This window comes from Grus americana, chromosome 2, assembly GCF_028858705.1.
Source record: "Grus americana isolate bGruAme1 chromosome 2, bGruAme1.mat, whole genome shotgun sequence".
NCBI lineage: Eukaryota > Metazoa > Chordata > Aves > Gruiformes > Gruidae > Grus > Grus americana.
The window spans coordinates 55,489,665-55,512,041 of NC_072853.1; the positions used below are offsets into that span (position 1 = coordinate 55,489,665).

Genomic DNA, 22,377 nt, shown 5'->3' on the forward strand with positions numbered 1-22,377 from the left:
TTGCTCCGGGCTTTTCTGCAGTCTTTATAAAGTCTGAGGGATATTTTGCTTGCCACTTAATAATCTTTACACAAACACTTTACCATACTTTCAAACGGTGTTCCTCTTGTTGTGCACTGGAATGAAACAACAGACTAAGCATTTCAAGATCACTGCTACCGGACTGGGAATCCGTAGTATTTTCTAAAAGGAGTAAAGTTTTACTTTGGCTTGAAGGCTACTGATAAAGTTTAAAGAATGCTGCATGCACCAGAAAAAAGTTAAACACAGCTTCTCAGCAACATTGTTATCAGGTTCCAGCCTTCCCTCCTGAGCTAAAAAGCTTTTATTTCTTGCGTGGTTATGGTATAACAGAGATACACCGTTTCCACTCAGAAAAGAGTCCTGTCTTTAGAGATTAAACACAATGGGCTGAAATCAAAGCTAGAGCCTTGGCATGGCGTATTAACAGTGCCACAAGAATTGCTACTCTTGCAATAGCAACGTATTAAAATCACGTTTTTCTTCTGCATAAGGAATTCTGAAAACAAAAAAAAATCCAGTTGTATTTGTGAAAATATGTCTTTTTCACTAGCAAAACTGAATTCTTTTACTTCACTGATCTACAACTTACATCAAAAATGATGGTAATACTAATATTTTGCTTTTCTTAGCTGTCCATCTCAACAAGGCAACATTAAATATTCCTTTAATTTGAAGTGTCTGTTTGCCCAGTAATTGCATTACCCTGGAGAAAAGTTTTAGTGCTATTTAAACCTTGACTTCAGCTATTGAAAATGTGGCTAAATCCTAACCCTCTGCACCACAGTATGAATAACAAACAGTGTGTTTTCAACTGTGCTATAGTTGAAACTTAACAGGAGGGAGAAGGAGCTTTTTATTTTTTTGAATCCTGACTTCATTTGAGCTAAATCCAAGCTAGGTCAGATACCTTGTTCTCATTATACCTAAATCTGATGCAGATGAGGACGCTGAAGACATCCTATCGACCACTTTGGTGCGGCTCTTCTGCCACTAACATGTTTTCTGCATGGCCTTCTCTCACCTCATGCAACATGGGTGCAGTATTGCTCCAGACCTAAAGCTGAAGGCAAAGTAAAAATGCCACCCTCCGTTTTCCTATTGGACAAGAAAGCTCAGTGATGAAGAGGGTATGCTTTTTTACATTACTCTCCAATGATATAAAATCTTTCTTATTCAGTATTCATTATTCTTCGTGCAGGGGTCTATCAGCCAGTCTTCAAGAGCTATTCATTACTTCCCAGGTCATTCATTACCTTCACTCACATTACACAGTAGCCCCAGGGTCATTTGTTACAGTGACATAATTTGCCTACAATAACCTTTGGTCAAGGGACTTGTGCCAAAGGAATAGCAAAGCTCTAAAGAAAAAGTGCTGATGGCAAGTACTGTGCTGGCCAAGCTTCATTCCAAAACCCCAAGCTCAAGTCACCATAGCATTCACTCTGGACTCAGCCCTTTTGTCTGCTCGCCATCAAGTATCTCACTGACTTCTAATAAATCTGCTGATTGATAATGAAATGAATAATGGTACAGTAACATTAAGGTCTCATGATGAGTTTTCTGGGTCCCACAGAGATAAGAAGGAAGAAAACTTCAATCCAACTAAGTTGCACTGGAGTCTTGCCCCAGGATCCAAATAAAAAGCAAGAGGTTGTCAGCTTCATCCTGCAAGGTACTGCATCTCTTCAAAGCCTAGCTGATTACGTTCACCTCTGATTGTCTTTAGGGCAATCAAATTTTAAGGCAATCTGCAGAGGTGCGGCCACTGATTTCAGGGGACAGTGAGATTAGTGTAGGAGCTGATTTATTAAGAAACAATAATTATCTGTGATAAACAAAATGGAAAAAAGGCAAATTTCAAAGGAACGAGTTGCACCTTTAAAGAACATTGTTCCTCTTCAGTCCTTTCTTAAGAAAAGCTGGATACTCAGAATTGTGAGTTCAAGAGCTCTTAGATGCTCCTCTACCACACACACGACCACCTCCACCACCACCACCCCCCCAAAAAAAAAAAAAAAAGAATAAAACCATCTGGTAAAATATATTTTTATCTCTCTTAGGAAGAGGTAGGTATGATGAACAACCATAGAATCAGTCACTTAAATGAGCCATTTACAGATAAATAGGCGACTGTCATCGTATCCTGCTATAAAATCCAAGTAGCCATAACAGACATAAAACTCTGGCAGAAGATACCATGTTTCATTAAACTGAACTTTTAGCAAGTGTTATTTGCATTATTGAAGACATTGACATAACTTTTACAGTTTGCTATCTGAAGTCCAGCACAAATGATTGATTGAATTGGATTTATCATACTTATTCCTAGAAAGTAGCAAGTGCTACATACAAGATCCTTGCTGTTTCACTGCTGAGCTGTCAGACTCCAGTATCATGGTAGACAATCATAGCTTTGAACAGGCCTTGAGAGATGTCCAGATGGATGGCAACCAATCTGCATGGATCTGTACAGAATTCAGTAGCAGACTTCTCAGCTCACTAATCTAGGTTGGTTGACTATATTCTATTTGTGAAAATACCTTGCAGCCAACTTTACACATAAGTACTTGCTACTTCATCTTTCCACCATTGAGCCCACCTCTGTTTGACAATTACTGTTCAGCATTTTGCAAGAAACTATAGTGGTCCTGAGAAAAGCTGGAAGAATTTTTAAATTAAATTAATTTACTTCTAACTACTGGCCAGCTCTTTTCATGGTAAGGTAAACTCTTTAACTTCATTTTTTTCCAACTACTCAGCTGCCCATCTGCCCCAAACCAGAGATTCACACACCACTCAACAGCAGAAAATGAATAGTGTATAGATGCTAACTTGACCTTAATAAAGAGTAACAACTGGTTCGCTATAGCTCGGCACTAAAGTGGAGCACAATGTTTTCATTAGATGTTCAAGCAAGTTGCTCTCATTTGTAAGTACTTGATTTTAGCCAGATACATAACCAAAACTTACTCAGGAAAACTGAAAACCTGAGTGGGTACTGTCAGAATTATGTCATTCAGAGCTTTCCTACAGGAGCAAAACACCCCAAGCTCAGAGAAAGCAGAAGGAATCAAATTCCTAATAACTTGGTCTGCAGCATGGATATAGCAGAATTTGTCACATTCACACTCTATGGTGTACAATTCTTAAACAAATAAGGAAGAATTCAAAGGTTAGATGGATTCATTGCATGTATAGCTCAGCAGGCAGACCTTGTCATGAAGGACATAGCATTAATGTTTCACCAAGCCAGGAAAAAGCCTTAATCATAATGAAGCCAGTTGTAATGTACTTGAAAGATGAACAGATGGTCAGCATGCAGTACACCAGGGAAAAGGAAGACAGGCAAAGAGCTTTTAGGTAGATGAGGTAGTCAACTTCTATTTCACGTACTTCAATATGCCTATTGACTCCAACCCTTCAGAATGAATAGGGACAGTTGGAGCATGCAACTTATTGGCTAGATTCAAAGTGCTGACAATTCCCACAAAGACATCATGGATTCAGATACATTAACACATAAGTAAAAGATGTCTGCAACCAGGAGAGCTATCCCTCTATTGTGAAGTTTATGGCTTATCGTATGGCCCACACTTCTTTGGGAATTATTCTACTTGAAACCAAGGTCTACAGAAGTCCTCACAAGCTCCTTGTTGCAGCGATAAGTACCATCATCTTCCCTGGAGAGTCAATTTAATTCTTTGTGATTTTATAAGTTTTCTTCAGCTAATTGATTTTGTTATAGGTATAGACTACTAAGCACCCCTGAAGTTTTCATCAGGAAGAATTGAGGATTTGGGATGTTTCCAGGGTTCTGGCTACTCCCAGCTGTGACCAGTGCACATCTGTTGATACCTTCTGGATATACCTGGTTTACTACAAATGAGCACACCAATTCCATAGTATTTCCACAGTGGATCTCATACATCCTGGACTTGAACATTTTGCCTAGCTCAGCCTGCCCATGTACAGGAGCATCAGTGCACTCCAAAGACATTAGACTGAGCTCTGTGCTCAGACCACAGCACATACATATCACTAATAGAAATATGGAAACCATATGCAGTTGTGTGCCATTTATGAAAGGCTTTTTAGACATATTTATTCCCTTGTCTTTAAGAAGTATCCTCAGTTTAGGACCCTTAGCTGCATTCTATACAGCTAGATCTGAATGAAACCCCAATTCTATTCCTGATTAATAATTTTTTTCACTCAGGAAATTAATAGTATTTCATCACTGCTCTGTTTCAGGTAGAAGGAAAGTGGATTTGTGCATTTTGGCAAAATCCACACATTGTCTGTGGTTTTGACTATGTTTGTATGGATTCTCACAATATGACTGACAGACAGGGTGAAACTGTACTTCACTTTTACAGATGGCATGTGGAGGGAGACATGCCTCAGAATAACGATTTTCCTAGCAGAGGCGTAGCTGATTAAATGAATTTATTTTACAAATGCAGTTGTACAAACAGAAGGATATATATGAGAGTTCTGCTTTACATGGGCTTCACTATCACAGCAAATATGTTCAATAAGCATAGTAAAAATGATAATACTTTTTGGTTTCCTGATCAATACAGTGAGGATGATAAAACTTCTTACAGGAAGGCCACATTTAAGACAGCTTCCCTCTGAATCCAGATTCACAAACCTGTCTGATATCCCAGAAAGCCAAATAAATTAGGGAGATGATTTTTTTAAGAAATCAGAAGACAAACTGACAGGAAATGAAGACAAAATATTATCTGAAGCAAGTCAGGAACCAAGTCCAGAAGGTGACAATGCTTTCTGGATTGTTCATCAGAGTATACAGTGAAGACTCCCAAGAAGACTTCAGTGAGCAATTCTGAGGCATTCAGGAAAACAGCAGCTTGATTTGGGGACATCATAGTGGAGGTTCTGCTACAGGCCACCTGACCAGGGAGACCAAGCAGACAGGACCCCCTATAGGCAGATAGGAGCAGCCTCACACTCACAAGCCCTGGTCCTTATGGGGGACTTCAACCACCCCGACATCTGCTGGAGGGACAAGGCAGCAGAGCGCAAGCAATCCAGGAAGTTCCTGGAACGTGTTGATGATAGCTTCCTCCTCCAAGTGATAGAGGAGCCAATGAGGATAGGTGGCACACTAGACCTTCTTCTCACCAACAAGGTGGTAGTGGCAGGGGATGTGACACTCAAGGGCAGCCTTGGCTGCAGTGACCACAAAATGGTGCAGTTCAGGATCCTGAGGGCAGCAAAGAGGACACACAGCAAGCTCACTACTCTGGACTTCAGCAGAGCAGACTTTGGACTCTTCAGGGATCTGCTTGGTAGAAAACCATGGGACAAAGCCCTGGAAGGAAGAGGGGCCCAAGACAGCTGGCTAATATTCAAGGGTCACCTCCTCCAAGCTCAGGAGCAATGCATCCCAAGAAAAAAAAAAAAAAAAGAAAAAAGAAGAAGGCAGGCAAAAACACCTGGAGGCCTGCATAGATGAACAAGGAGCTCCTGGACAAAGTCAAACAAAAAAAGGAAGCCTACAGAAGGTGGAAGCAAGGACAGGTAGCCTGGGAGGAATACAGAGAAACTGTCCGAGCAGCCAGGGAGCAGGTTAGGAAAGCCAAAGCCCACATAGTATTAGATCTGGCCAGGGATGTCAAGGACAACAAGAAAAGTTTCTATAGATATGTTAGTGATAAAAGGAAGATGAAGGAAAATGTGTCCCCCCTCCAGAATGAAAGTGGCAACCTGGTTACCCAGGATATGGAGAAGGCTGAGGTACTCAACTTCTTTGCCTCAGTCTTCACTGGCAATTACTTGAGCCACACTGCCCAGGTCACAGAAGGCAGAGGCAGGGCTGGGGAGAATGAAGAACCACCCACTGTAGAAGATCACATTCGAGAACATCTAAGGAACCTGAAGGTGCACAAGTCATAGAATGGTTTGGGTTGGAAGTGACCTCAGAGATCATCTAGTTCCAACCCCCCCTGCCATGGGCAGGGGCACCCTCCACTAGACCAGGTTGCCCAAAGCCCCATCCAACCTGGCCTTGAACACTTCCAGGGAGGGGGCATCCACAGCTTCTCTGGGCAACCTGTTCTAGTGCCTCACCACTGGTGATAGGACAAGGGGTAATGGTTTTAAACTAAGAGGGTAGATTTAGATTAGATGTTAGGAAGAAATTCTTTAACTGTGAGGGTAGCAAAGCACTGGAACAGGTTACTGAGAGATCTGGTGGATGCCCCCTCCCTGGAAGTGTTCAAGGCCAGGTTGGATGGGGCTTTGGGCAACCTGGTCTAGTGGAGGGTGCCCCTGCCCATGGCAGGGGGGGTTGGAACTAGATGATCTCTGAGGTCACTTCCAACCCAAACCATTCTATGATTCTACGATTTTTTCCCCCCAAGTATTTTGGCTTTTTTGTGCTGACAGTAGTAAAGCAGTTCACAAGTGAACAAAGTAGATGTGACTTAAAAACAGAGCTGATGTGTGCAGTTAACAATGAGCTTTTTATTGTGTCATGTCTCAGAACACAGAAATACTTGAAGGGGTCTAATCTCATTTGCAAGTTAGCATTTTTAAAAATGTAAGGCAATCAGTGGTTCATAACAAGCAGGCAATTTTGAAGTTTGCTCACAAGCAATAGATTCTCTGTTTACTGAAAACATTTACAGAGGACACAGTGACAGTTGTTCACAGTAGTTTGATGCACTTCAGGACAACACAAAAGGCTAAGGACAAAATGTAATAAAATGCCATAGAGTATTAGAATGTATAAAACATGTAATAGCATTACACTGCAGAAGTTGAGGTCACATTCTTTGTAACATTCTCAGACAGTTTTCAATAGCACAGATTTGTTTTAGTTCTCTCTTATTCAAGTTTTGGACTAAACAAGTTTACTAAATAAAAGCCCTGGAACTATCATGCTTGGGTTCAGATTCCTTGCCTGCTTAATAAATTTACCCTCATTTTATTTCACCAGCGAATGTCCCTAGCTTAACCTTCTCTATGCATTTTCATCAATCCTATCCTGTAATCACAATGAAAACCTAGGCTGATTTCTTTAAAGTAAATGGGCTGAAATCCCTAACTTCTAACTGCAGGAATTAAGGCACTAATTCCCTGTCCTTAAAGTCAGGAAGAAATCTGTGGTATAACACCCAAACTGCCTTAGAATGCATTTTGTGGAGACATTGCCTAAAAGTATGCATTAGCAGCAGCCATCAACCCATTTGAAAAGCTGAAACCTTCACTACAACTTACACAATAGGCTTAGGTGGCAAGCCACTAGTTAGAAATAATTTTGAAAACTGATCCTTTTTCTGTAGCCCTACAGAGGAGAATTTCTACTAGCGCAACACGAAGTTTACAGGAGCTAAGGCGTATGGTTTATTAGCAGCACCTCTGCAATCTTTAACTGGCAATGTTTAAACTATTTCAGATTAAAATGAAACCTCACCACCATGACACACCATTATCTTCTAAAACCTGTTCTCTATCTCTTCTCATACTGTAGAGCAAAACTGACTAATATGTCAATCACAGAAGTGCTAGCTGGGGAATACCACATTTAATCAGTTTTCAAAATAAGAACATATTAAATTTATCAACTCTGTTCAAGAGCTTCCAATGAGGGATATTCCTCAACATCCCTGATAAGTCTACTCTGGTGCTTTATCACTTTAAAAGTTACAAATTTTTAATTCTCTTTGCTGCCTTCATGGTCTTTCATGATCTTGATTACAGCCTTTTGATTACCTGAAAGGCTGTTATCATACACCCTTTTCTCTTTTCCAGACTAAGTAAATAACCCTTTCAATCTTTCCACAGTCAATTTTCTAAGCCTCTTATCCTTCTGAATTCTTGGCAGTTTGCATTTTTCCAACAGTGTGGCTCCTCAGACCTCATCAGCACCAACTGGAGTAGAATAATTTCCTAAGTTCTTGATCATTTCGTTAACACACCCAAGAATAAGTCCTGTTTTCTTTTCAAGGCACTACGGTTTGGTTTGCATTGCACTCTAAGGTAAATAAAAGATCCTTTTCTGTTGTACTACAGCCTGGTCAGTCACGAAAGTGTACTCCACATCAGGCCCTGCGATGAACTCAGGTTATCTGTAAAACAGACTACTTTGCAGTGATTTGCTGAACACTCAAAACACTTGCTTTCAGAACAGTTTGTGATTATTTTACAGCTCTGATTCTGTCAAGCTTTTGCAAATCACATTTAAACAACCCAATCAGAGTGCCAGAAGAACGAACAAAAAATCCATTACAGCAATTAATGTGACCAAAACCATTCTGCTTGAACCCTGCAAGTGTTAGAGCACAAACAAGCTACCGAAGACCAAAGCTTGCCCCTTCCTCTGTCCGCATGGCAAAGGGCTTCTCTGCAAAATATTTTCTGCTGTTGCTTATGGGCATTTGGCATTAACATGAGCCTTAATGGAGACAGGGTACTGCAGCAACAGGCATTTACCTACTGTGGTCTGCCTTGGGCTAGATGATGGGCTAATTAGCATCACATGCTCAGAGATATATTGGAAAGTGTAACACTGCAAATGAATAAGGATGCATTCTGTCAAATTCAGACTGTAAACACAGAAGGTAAAAGTTCACTCACTCAAGAATGACTATCAGCTGTACTACTCTCCCCTCCACTAGTTTCCTACAGATAGTTTGTGAAGGTTAAAGAGCAAGAGTCCTTACCAAGCATAACTTGCATGTCTTCCTTCAAGTTCTCAATCACCAGCACACAGCCAGGTTGATGGCCAAAATGTAGCAGAGAATTTGAACAAGGCAAAATGTTTTTTCCATAAGGGCAGAAAAACCGGAACCCTAATAAAATTTTAAATTTTGAAGTGTAACAAGCAGCATGCTGAACATAAAAGGCAATGGAAAACTAAGATAAAGGAAGAGGGAGGAAAGCATTACATCCCAATTAAGTCTTAATTGTAAGATGCTAAGTTTCCCAATATGCAGTATTGGAGAGACATAGTTAAAATTAGGGAATTATCAAACTCACAGAAGTGTCTATAACAAAAAACCCCAGACTTCCAAATTAAATGTTTAGAAAAAAGTAAGGCCAACCAAGACTAACACCTCTGCACAAGAAACTTAAGCTTGTCACCTCTGCCAGTTACACAGTAACTAACATTCTTACAGTATTGAGGTTAACACCACAGATGGGTTAGCTACTAGTTTAGACTGAATACTAACTAAAACACTGGATGTAGAAAGGATAAGTATGCAAAGACATAGGCCAGTGTGTAAATTCTTAACACTGAAGGGATGACTGTCAGTCCCATCCAGAGATTCCTACAAATGGGCTACCTTGTTTCCCAAAAGAGTGCACATCACCCTTGAGAGCCTTCAGCTGAAGGTTTTGAGAGAATACAAAACATTGGTAAATACAATAGGTTTAATAGCTTACATCACAGCCCTGAATGTGGCTTCTCATATTATGGCTTGGTCCTTCACAAATTTCAGGGATGTGAGGTAAAAAAGTTTGAGTTCTTGGGGACAATAAAAACCACAAAGTTTTATCACACCTTTAATATTGGCAGTAACTTGCTGCTTTCTTTCCATCAGAACAAACTAAGGGGCAGTAGGAAGAAAAGAAGAAAACTAGTTTTCATGCTAGTTTCATCAGACAGTACAACTTGATGTACAAGGTGGGCAATTTGTGAGTACTCTATATATCATGCATTTTCAAAGTATAATCAATACGTTTGTCAAATCATGTCTTACAAGTATTAATTTTTTGTATGGTGTTGGCCTGTTCAAGAATCTGCCTGGAACTTGTCACAGCATTTACACCAAAGCAAAAGAGCCAAAAGTTGACAGATGGGCAGGCTGCCAAGGAACAACAAACCTGCCAGACCATGAAATTAGTTCTTTCTTGTTCACCCAAAGCTTTTTCCACATGTTGAGGAGTCTACATCATTGTTTGTTGGTTTGGGGGTTGTTCTTTCTTTTAGCATTACACTAGCTTTTTTCCCTAAAGTCACCCTGATCTTGGGAACGATTTTCACTCAAACATGAAGCAAATACAAGCCACAGCTATTAAATATTTCAGTGTCTTGCCAGTTTTGCTTTTATGCAGCTTAAGACACAATATTAGCTTAGATCAATATGACAGTAGCACTGGCAGTGTGATTGGCATGTCAAAGACTAGGGACCTCAGTCATTTGTCACTTGTGTCCCAATATCAACAAGACAGAACATTTTTGTTCTTACTGATGTTGCATCCAAAGTAGCCTTCCCCACCACCACCTTTTACTATGACTATCTCAATAGATAGTGGTTCACCCTGCACATTTCCTATCACCAGTTTTCAACCTGAGGCAACAGTCTTCCTTGTAAATTAAAATCCTGTCCAGGTTTAATCCTGATTAAATTTGCAGCTTTAGGCTTCACACTGAACCATTTATCATAATAAATAGGAAGTTATGACCCAAGTATCTATCAGCTTTCTCCCAATTCCAAATTTATACTTATCACTTTCAAAGTTTGAGACCTGCGCTTAAGAAGAATTTTAAAGGTTTAGCAGTCCCAGTCATTTCTGTATTGTGACTCAGTATCACAACCAGACAAAATGTTACTACTTCTTTTCCTGTGTAAACATAAAGGACCACTGGAGATCATACATGAAGTCTTACAGCAAGCAGCTGCACTACAAAGGAACTCTGAAATCTATTTTTCACTTAGTTCATTTAAACTTGTTATTCACCAGGCATGTATAAAACCAAAGTTTCACTTTCCTAATTTAAAAAAAATTTTCACTTTCCTACTATGAATAAAATATCTAATATTAGAAATTGCATCTGCCTTAGATGAGGTTAGATTTTTATTTTAAATAAGTGGATTTTTTCCATTAATGAACAAAAGCTATTTCAAGTTGAAGAGCTTTTGGCACCTCAAAACTACCAGCTCTCCTGTTTTTACAAATAGGTGGGTTTAAGACATAGAAGAAAAATGTCTTCATTCCAGCAGGCACAAAGCCATTATCAGGACACATACCACCCTGTATCACTGCCAGATCTTCCTGGGTAGAAGGGAGCACATTTCCTCCAACTTGAATGGAGCTGAAAGGATTTTCAGCCATGTAACACTGAAGACATGCAAAACTTGATCATTCCCTTATCTCTACTGACAAGATCTCACAATCTGATTTAAATAGTTAACTGGGAAAAACCTCTGTAGCTGGTTGGTTGGGGGTTTTTTGCAGTTACAACCAACTGTTCAACATGCTAGAGGTGGCCTTCTGCTCTTTGCAAAGAGAAAAACATATCCTGCTACTTTTTTCCTAGGCTTTTTACTCTAGGCAAAAAGTAGAATTGCAAATTGCCATGCTTTGTTCACTTACATCTGCTGGTCTCCAGGTACACAGGCTAACAAATGTACCAGGCACATCTTGCAACTATTTTAAAAATATTATTAGCAAGTCACTTGTTGCATATTTTCTATGTTCCAAACCCTCAGCACTTTCAACCCCCCCCCCCTTTTTTTTTTTTTTACAGTAAATGCCTTCATGAAAATCAAAGTTGTGTCACACAGGATAAATTTCTTTAAAAGTGTCATTTTAAGGACACAAAAATAAGGAGGGGGAAAAAACCAACCAATACTGCCAACTTTTAAAAAGTTCTCTTCTGTATTGCTGTCAATGCTCAATAACTCAACCAGCCACATGGAATTTTAATCAAGTATCCTGAAAGTATTTTGCCTTTGGCCTGAAAACAAGAATGATGCATTTCAGCCCAAAGGGCAATTTTTAAACAGAATTCTAACAGCCTGAAGACCAGGACTGAGCATTCAAGTAATTTAATTTAAAATTCAGCAATGCTACAGTGACCCTAAAAAATTGCAAGGCACATTTTGGATCTTACTCTGAAACACCCCAAACATTTTTGCTGATTGCTGTGGGAAATGCAGCAATCATACAGGTAGAGCTGCCGAGTGGGCAGAAGGTGTCTCATTATCCTTAAGAACAGAAAGGATGAGGAAGGCTGCTCAAGTTTTAGAGAGACTGCATTGCCAGTCAATACTATGTAGTATACAGAAGGGGTTTTCTTTTTTGGAGCAAACACCCCAGACCTTTTCCTGCCACTGCACCACCAAGAAGCAAGCCCCTTCTTACCTTCTTTTTCCTATCATTATAGCAGGATCTTCAGCCTGCCAGAGATACCCAAACTTGGATTTGTCCATTACCACTATTGGCTGTGGCAGTAAGCAATAGCAGATCCTTAAACCAACTATAAGTATCACAATAAGTTTCTGAGCAACCTTACATATCACTGGAGCTCAACATCTGTATGGCAACCTCTGATCCGTGCCAAGATACACACTGAATACAGCCATCCACCAGCAGTCATAATTTGTACCTACTGCTTCATTGCTTCCTTCAGATCATATACTATCACTCTTCACTATGGAAAGATCTATTCTCGTTTAGTCACCACACAATTCATCTTGAAGTTCCCTGCCCAGCTGCATACATTTCTCATTGCTTGCAAAGAGCAGCCTCCTCCATATCACAGAAAACCTGCACTGTACTCTGTAGAATCATTTCTTTAATTAGAAATGTCCCCATTACAATATTACCAAATATGCAAGACACTAAGCTGTCTCTTGTGTGACCACTCTCAAGAAAGAAGTGGTCAACCATTTGAATCTAGTATTTGTATTTCCTGCATGACTTTAGCAATGATAAACTTGCTCTGGAGGACATTGGCAGACATACTGTAAACTACTTCAAGGAATATAAATTGGGATAGGGCTTGGAAGGACTTAATCCTCTCCGTTTTAGCTTAAAGTTCATGTTTACTTCTGAAGTCCCTTTCAGTAACAAGCTCATATTTTTGCATTAGCAAAAAAATTTATAGTTTCTAAAATCCTGATCAACCCATAGTGAGATTTATTGTTAATATCCAAAAATAACCCTTAAAAATACCCAGTTTTATTAACAAATCAGAGTTCTGGATACACAGCATATTTGCTTTCTATTTGTAAAAATGTTTCTTAATCCTGTAAATGAGATATTACCCCATTAAAAGCAAATTGGACTACTCTGACAATTAAAAAAGAGCCTTACCAAATCAACACAATATTTAGCAACTACTGAAGGAATGAACAAATGTCTGTAGATAAATGTAAATTCACAGCAATTCTCCCAAAGTCAGTGGAGTTCATTTGATTCTCCATTTTCTCAAAATTTTTCTCTTCAGCATATTTTAAAGGATGTTTTCTAGAAGGCATCGAGTACACATTTTAGACACTCTACAGGCTAAAGCAAATAAAAGGAATCCTAGAAATTTCAATAGCATGTATTTCATAACCCTAATTTAAACCAGGGTTTCCACAGATCCTGACAATTCAAAGAAACTTCACTTCAAACTTCTGTTATCTAGCCCTTCTCAGCCAGTAAAATAGAAACAACCTAATCAGAGGCATTAGCACAGTTACAAGCCTTTTTTGTTCTCCCCTCTTACAACAGTGCAAGAGTGCACGATATGCAAGAGGCAGCAATGTAAAGGCAAGTAAAATATATGAATGGCATAGCATGAATAACAAAACACACATTAGCTATCCATGCATTTGAATGAGAAACGTTTGTAAGGGAAAAACAGACAAGAAAAACACAATGGAGACTCTTCCCCGGTTTTACTAGTAAGGAAGCGCCTTCAGGAGCTGTTTTTCTCACTTCTGTAAAGCAATAGCCAGAAGACATAATTTGATTAATTGATTGTTCAAGCACAGGCCTACTGCTGGCGCTAGGCTCTCATAGATTCACTCACTGTCTAGATACTCCTGGAATAACCCAGAGAAGTCAGGGCAGACTGGCCAGGCCCCATCCAGCCAAGCTGCAGCAGCTCTGTCCTGGGGAAGAGGTGGCAAAGGAGCAGCACAGCCAGACCCCCCAGCCCACCATCGTCCTGGGCACCCACCACCCTGCACTGTGGCCACAAAGCTTGTTCTGCCAGTGCTCCTGTAAACGAAATGAGGGACAACTCAGACCCCTGCTCCAGTCCATACCCAGAAGGGCAGCACAAGCAAACTGCACTGGAAGTGCCAGTCACTACTGGTTTGGTTTTCCTCCTCTCCTTACCACACAAACATGTCTTTACACCCATTTTTGATCAGATGAGTTTTGTGACAGAAGGCAAAGTTGCCAGTTGTGCTTTCAGAAAACTGAAAAAGTTATCAACACTAATCTAAGCGAGCATCAGTGTTAGCTCCAGTTTGCATTTATGCTCAGTAGTTGAAATCCAAGGTTTGTTACAGTCATTAAGACATACACCACTGATTTATAAAGAGCTAGGATTTTGCTATTAAAAACCTCTTGCTTAATCAGGTCCACAAGAAAAAACATGCAATAATCAAGACTACAGAAGTTGTTTCAGATTACTTATACAGGTTCTGCACTGTTCCCTCAGCCTTTCAGCAAATAAAAGCTTACACAAATATGATAAAGGCGGCAGTGGACACAGGCCTATCTTCAAGGTCATTTTGGAGCAAAACAGCAGTAAAAATGCAGGCAGAGCCAAGGGGAAAATAAAGTTTCCACTTCAGGAAGACCATTTCTTAAACAGCTTTTTAACCTTTATTCTCATGCGGGAATCAAGAGGGGGATTGGATCTCACAGCACAATAAATGAGCTCACAGAAAGGAATTACATTATGCTAGCAAAACTTTCAAATCTGAAACTTTCATCTAAAAGAATTGGTTAGGGAATATCTCTGATGAAATGACAGTTTAAAAAATCATCAAACGCTAACAAGTTAAAGCTGATAAAACAGAAGGAATTGCTGAAGGCTGAATCTACTCTGCCTACACAAAGCAGAAATGGGATCTCCATGGCCTTGCCTGGTAAGAAGAGCCCAGAAAAAAAAAATCAAGACAAACTCAGTCCACCAACCTACAGGCTTTACGCAGCCTGCAAGGTTGGGCCACTTGTGGAAAGGGCAGTGGGTGAGACTCCCCCCTCCCTTCCAACAGCCCTCTGAGCTCACACAGCCATTACAGCAATAGGCATTTTCCAGGGAGACTAAAAAAATCAGCTTCTTGGGTGAAACCAAAGCATCCTAGAAGTCTGTTTTGCTCCACCAGGAACACAAGGGAAAATTCCTTGTGAATCAGAACTGCTGTTTCACATCAGGAGGGTAAGACTAGATTACATGCATCTACATGGCTTTGTAATAAGGATATCAAAGGCTTAGACTTTGATAGTCTTTATAGCCTTACACTTCTATGTTCTCTAATTTTAGAGTGTTATTTATATCTACTGTAACTATAAAATAAATCTTCTCGTTTTCCTGTATAATTGTGATGTATACAGCCTTTAATACCCCAAAATGTGTATAAAATAGCTACAGTCACAGGGCAAAAGCAGTTTTTCCCCCTCTAAAAACCTCAGATATTAATGACAAAAAAATCATTAAAGTCCTTAAAATAGCAAAAGCAACTACAAAAGAACAGGTGTACCTAACCTTTTTGCTTTGACCCACAACTAGATGAAGCAGTCACCTCAAACCTTAAAGCCAGAGTGCTGTACCCACATCTCAGTGCCCAGAGGCACTGTATAGAACCTCTAAGATATCACTTAAGTACTCCAAACCATATATAAACAGGAAGTTTGATGTGCACCTAAGGCTTATGCCAACTAACAAACCACAGTTCCTGACCTACCCAATCTCATCTTGCAAAGCTTCTCCAACATGTTATTCCTCTATCTGGTCAGGAAGGGATGCCTGGAGGACAGCAAAAACAGATGTAGGAGAGGGCTGCAAACCACCTGAAGATCCCATGTGAGACTGCTGTAAATACCAACAACTGATCAACACACTGATACTCCTGAATTTCCAGAGATGCATTTACTAAGCCCTCAGGGAATGGAGAAAATATTTATGACAGACAAATGTTTTTTTATCTTAATCTTCAGTCTACTTAAAATGCTTTCGTGGGATTTTTCTTTCACATACCTCTACTCTGAGAACAGAAGAAATAGTATGTCGCTTGTTAGTATTTACTTTCTTTTAAAATAAGTCTGCTTTGTTTTTTTCAATTAAAATTTAGGACACTAATCCAGGCCAAGCACAACATTTCCCCCACAAAATGTCTAAGATGTTCTTTCCAGACCACCAGAAAAACCTGAAATTTCTTACGGTTCTTCCTTTTCTCTCATCCTCAAAAGACAGGCCTCAATCATGAAAATTTGCACTTATTAAAGATGTATTACCTTTTACATTACCCTTTCTACTCTACAAATTCCTTTGAATGACTGAGCCCTATTTCTATTTCATAAAGACTTCAAAATATATTTGTGTTGCTTAATATGAATTTAGGGAACCTTATTTTAACACAATGGTAACCACAAAGTCCGCATTCCTGGGGATATGCAATGTGGCCTCTGTTTGAGGTGATTTGGTAGACAGGTCATCTAAAATTGACTTTTGTAGAGTACTATAAAGAACAAAGTCCATTACCATCAGCTTCAACGGCCAGACTGTCAGAGAAAATGAAAGCCCAGAGCATCAGACTTACAGCTGCTCTTCTACAACATTTTGCTGGGATGTGCCAAGTCCTGTAGCCCAACAGAAGCAGCTGCTACAGCTCCACGTTCCCAGGCCCAGGCAGTAGTAAAGCATGTATTTCCAACAGGCACATACATAGCCACACACAACACATACATGCATATACATATGGCCAGCGATATAGATCAGCAAAGACAGAAACACACAAATGCAACTACCACCACCACTCTCATCCTGTTCCCCACTCCAGCTGATCAGGATGAGATACCTTAAGTAGAAAATGTGTGTTCATATACATACACACATGCAATGTGGGTTCCTTCAGTAGCTGGACTTGGACACTCAGACTATCCAGTAACTGTTCCCCTGGATTCCAGGTCTCCCCTGTTGCTGGCACCTGGGCATGTGGGCACCTGACGCCCACAGCTCCACTGCAGCTGCTAGTCCATAGACTGCCTTGCACACACACCACCCTCTCATCACACCCAACACACACCCACTATGGATCCCTCTAATTACTGACTGAGGCACTCTGCTTACCTGGTAGCTGGGTCTTCTCATCACCAGTTGCCTGATGCACAGACACACTGTGCAGATGGGTCTCCTGGCTGACCCCCAGACCCCACAACAGTCTACCCAGTAGTTACCTGGGAACTCCTGGTCTCTCCAGCAGCCAATTGGCAGACCCTCTGGTCTCTCCAGTATCCATCTCAAAACAACGGCAGCTTTGATACCTGGCTCGATGTTTGCAAGCAATCACACAGACAGACCCACACAACACACTCTGGAGAGCTTCTCCCATAACTTATGGTGATGGGTATCACCCCTGGCCCATGGGCTGATGGTGGTCCTGAGACAGCCCTGGAAGAGGGTTCATTTCTCTGAGTTTATTATTTGGATTGCTTCACTTTGTTCCTTTGTGCTCCTTTGCGTGCATGGATCTGAGACTTATCACAGAGTCTAACAAGTTAAATAAAGCATGGACAGTTAATAAGTATCTTGTGGCCCTGCTACTTAACTTGCCTGAGGACACAAGGGGTGTATAAGTTCACTGTAACTGAGGTTTTGAACCCAAGGAGAAAGTGACAACTTGAGCCAAGTATACCATTCTGCCCAATTTTGCCAAAAAATAAAAAGTTTTCAGCTTACCACAACATTAAAGGATTCTGCCTCAGACTCCTACCATATTTTTAGCTCAGCCTCCTGTCTTACCCTGCAAGTTGCAAACAGCGCTAAGTTTTCCACAAGCCTTAAGGGACATCAGAGTTTTTTAGTGGTCTCTTATCAGGAAAGAATATTTACACCAGTGAAAGTACAGCAGAGGAAAATATTTAAAAATAAAAACAAACTCTGCAGTGGATAGAAACCTTCCCATTTCCTGTATCACTTAATTCTTCCTTGCAGGTTTCTTACCCCTCCCTTTGAAAAATCTGGTATTTAAGACTGATGGAAACAAGCTCTATTCAAGTCATTAGCATATACCAACCTACAATGCAGTATGGCAGTTGAAAAATACCATAGGGACTTTACATTTCATACAGAAAATGTTTGGGAATGCAATGTCCAGCCCATCTTAAAGGTATAAGGCAACTTTCTTCAAAGTTTTATAGTCATCCAAGTACATTCTTTAAGTTTGGCTCTCAGCTTCAAAAGTGTTAGAGGAAACCACATCAACCCACAAAACACCTTTGAATGTATAAAGCTGTAAGGGAGGCAACTATGTGTTTAAGATCTACCTAGCTAGGCTTGTAGACTAAAGGCCAGATGTGAAAACCCAAAAAGACTCAAGAATCTTGCTGCCACACCTACAATTAAAGCACACCACATCTGAGAAGGAACTCACCATCCTGAATTAGGCACCAAAAAAGTCCATCTATACTAAATAGGATGCACAGTCATCCCATCAAGTGGTGCCACGCTTGAGTGACCCAGTAAGAAAAAACAGCAGACAGAGGTACAATAAAAAAGTTTCTCCTGAATTTAAATGCCCGATTGCTGCTTTCAAAAAATAAATACAAGTGAAGGCCTGCAATTTTATTTTCTTTCCATCCTCGAGCACCCTAACAATCCAACTGTAGCATCAGCTTTTTTTCTTGCCCATTCACCTTCTGCACCCATTAAATTTGCATTCTTGGTTGCACAGCAGCTCACTTTAAAGCAGAGGTTTGGAGAGATTTCATTCATCCCTCCCCTGCAATGCCTGTCACAGCAACTTGGTAATAAGGCACTATTCAGAAATTGGAGATGTGGGTTCAAACCATCTCAAAGTAAGGAGATTAACTTAAGTACCCCACTTCCTGGGCAAGTGCTCTAACAATCTGATTTATAAGCAAATTATATCACTTATGTTTCAGAAAAAAGAGACAGGTTGCTGACCATGGTGTTAAAAACTTGTCTCAGTTATAGCCTAAATGCACTTACTAAACCAGATTCTTAACGCAAGGTAGGTTTGAAACCCAAATGATAAGCATGAGAAATACCTGTGTTGAGCTCTGCCCAGGTGAAGCACCATTGGCACCTTCCTGGAGCCATTCAATCCCCTGGAGCATCAATCAGCACTTAAGGACTATTGATTCCAAAACCCCAGGCAAGAACAGAGCAGGCTACTGCAGCACACCAGCTTACAAAAACAAACTGAGGTGAGATGCAGCTGAGGAAACATTTAGTCTATAACTACAGCCTTGAAAGTTACTGTTACTGCACACTTAAAGTAGCAGGATGTTTTTAATTACAGAAAAATTACCTACCAGTAGCAGAATAAAATTTATGAAATATAGACAATAGTGCGCAAAACCATTAACTGATTTCCTTTTCCACTTTGTAGACCTGTATCACTGTTACCTCCAGTATAATTTAAGAATGCATTCCAGCAGAGAAAAGCTGCTACATAAGCCTCCAAAATGGCTATTTCCTTCCAAGATTGTAAAATAACTCTCATCTGGATCCGGACACTAGTGATACACACTTCATGAAGAGTTACTCCATTACTGGATATAAGAGACTCGATTGAAAATACAAACCCAACTTTTCAAAATGATGGGGACACTTTAACAAAACAACTCCAATTAAAATACCAACTAAATTTTATAGGTATGTAGATATTAATCTTTAGGCTGAAAGAACCAATTATTAACCTTTGAAGTTGTTCAGTACAGTGACTTTACACTATTCTGTGTTTCTCTCTCTTAGATTTGACTTCAGCAATTTCTGACAGACCCTTGAAGCCATCCTATGCTCCAGTTTCCTCATCTGCTGACAGGACAAAAGCAGGAACGAACAGAAAAAAAGAAGTGCTGAGAGTTCTGCCAAGGTACTCTCTGTGGGCATACCTTTCCCTGAAACTTCTCCAATGTTCTTGCAACAGCTGAGAAATCCTTCCAGCCTCACCACAAACTGTATTTTTGCATCAAGATGCTTACAAGTTTGAGCTTCAGTTGTTTACTTTCTGCAAAAGCAACATGACTATTCTAATCTGCATGGCATTCTTCACATTGTTTTAGGATCAGTTATCTTGAATTCTGGTTTTTGTAAGGCAGTTACCCATCAGGGGGGTTTGATACTCACTGCTTCCTCAGATGATCTGTGCTCTCATGCTGAGAAAAAATTCTATCAACTTAATCTAATAGGAAGAATGGTCTCCTGACCTGATCTTTCAACTAGAAAAATATAATCATGAATTTAAATTGCCCTGTGATGGGTGGATTAGGTGCAAGCAAATATACTGGTATCTTTGACCACTAAAATAAAAATATGCATTTTACTAAGATGCCTCTAACAACGTGAGCTGCTATATAAAAGCTGGAATATCAGCACTAAACTATTTGCAAAAGCTGTAACAGATTACTGCAGTGTGATCACTGCAAATTTCTACAAAAAAGTGGACTCTTGTCACCTATATTTGACCAGCTTTAGGAAAACTGTTACCTTTTTAAACTGTGTGCTAACATACATATTTAAACAGGAGTTAATAGTGAAATAAGGTTATTTGGTGTACATAAGATGGTACCTTACAAAAACAACTGTGAAAAGTAATTTTTGCAACATTTTATCTGGCTTTTTGTTTGTTTCTAAAACTGAATTTTCATAACTGAGGTGAAGTTTATTTATTTACAAGCTGAAATATGGAGTCTACAATTTATTTGTGTTTGATTTTGTCCTCCTTACCTGGAAGATGAAGTTTTGTACACATAATGATAGTAATAAACACCCTTGCTTTTACTGCAGCATGTAAACATCCAGATGCTAATCTCCCACACTATATCCAATTTGAACACCACACTTGACCATAAAGAAAGCTAACTCATGCATCTGCACAACATATGCCTTCGAACCATTTCCCATTCTCCAGTTTTTGTTTTCTAAGAGAGACCTAATGCAGCTGGGAACTCATGTGCAGGGAGTAGGGATCAGTAGAAATTCTGCTGTTGACTCCACCAGGAGCTGAATCAAGCCAAAGGTGACAGCATCTGCTGCCTACCAGTGCTTTTCCCTCATAACCCAACACGCCGCAGAGTCAACTACTGTTGACCCAGTCAGTACCAGAGAGGGAACCGCTGCTGCTGCCCAGGGACTCGAGGAGGCTGCCGAGGAGCACACCCGGCACTGCGCTTCAAACAAAGAGGATGCGTGTGATGGAAGTTACGCCCAGAGCAAGAACTCGCCGCGGAGCGTTCCGGTATCCCGGCTGCAATGCACCGGCCAGCCCCACGTGTGAAAAAAGAGAAAACTTTCGTAAATTATCTCCATTACATCCTCGTGCTAACTCTGTCTCCTGCCTGTAAAGTGGTTTTGAGCCCCTCTCACTCCTTATAACAGAGCTTAATCTGGTTTACATTAGCGACAGCGTGAGGCATCATCCTTCGGGTCCGCCCGCTCCGTTCCCTTCCACGGGAACGGGACCCCCGGGGCTGCGGCCCCTGCCCGGCTCCATTTCCCGCCGGGGCTCCGCCGCGACGAGGTGGGCGACGGTGGGGGCCCAGGCCGCCCGCCCGCCAGCCCTCCCCCCTACCCCAAGGAGCGGGGCAGCGGCCGTGCCGCCGGGGCCGCCCCCTCCCCCGGGTTTCTGCCGCTCCACAGCGACTCCGGCTCCCACAAAGGGAGTGGGCGGCCCCGGAGGCGGCCGGGCGGAGTGGCCCCCGCCGCCGAGGGAGAAGAAAGGGCTCCAGGAAAGGGGGGGAGGGCGGCTGCACAGCGCGGAGATGAGGGGAAAGGAGAGATAAAGGTGGGGGGGCGCAGGGAAGAGCGTGGCAGCAAAACGGGCAGCGCTGCGGACCCCAGCCCGCCTCCCCCTGTGGGGCTCCCCTTGCAGGACAGCACGCCCCCCCACCCCCCGCTACTCCACACACCCCCTCCACCCCCCTCCGGCACCGGCTCTGCCCGGCGGAGGCTGAAGGCACGCCGCCAAGGCTCCCCCAGCCCCGCGGGGACGAAAGCTTGCACCGGGACGCGGCTGCAAACAAACTCTGCAGGTATTGTATTGTATTGCACTGTAGCCACTGCGTAGCCACCGCACCCCCGGGACCCCCCCATTTACCTCGGGGCTGGCCGTGCCCCGGCGTCCAGAGCAGCGAAGCCGCGGCCAGCAACGCCAGCAGCAGCAGCCGCCCGCCGCTGCCCATCGCTCCTACCGCCGCCGCCGGGAGAGGCACTGCCCGGCCCGCCCGCCTTATATGCTCCCCCGCCGCCCCCGCCCCGCCCCGCGGCCGCTCCGCCGGGGCTCGCTCACACACGCTCACGAACACACACCCCCACACACACGCACGCACACCCACACAGGCACACGCGCTCAGGGGCCCCGCACCGCACGTGTCCGTCCCCGCAAAACCGCCCCCGAAGCG

The 22,377-nt window shown here is 41.7% G+C and overlaps 1 protein-coding gene across 4 annotated transcripts in view; it reads right to left on the bottom strand.

Annotated features, from left to right (window-relative positions):
* Nucleotides 1-22,160, bottom strand: part of LAMA1 (laminin subunit alpha 1) — a 110,340-nt gene extending 88,180 nt beyond the window's left edge. For all 4 annotated transcript variants that reach the window (XM_054815283.1, XM_054815282.1, XM_054815281.1 and 1 more), the window contains exon 1: nt 22,074-22,160. In XM_054815283.1, coding sequence (XP_054671258.1) covers nt 22,074-22,158 — 85 coding nt within the window. In that variant the 5' untranslated portion in view covers nt 22,159-22,160. The remainder of the gene's footprint in view (nt 1-22,073) is intronic.
* Nucleotides 22,161-22,377: the final 217 nt, after the last annotated feature.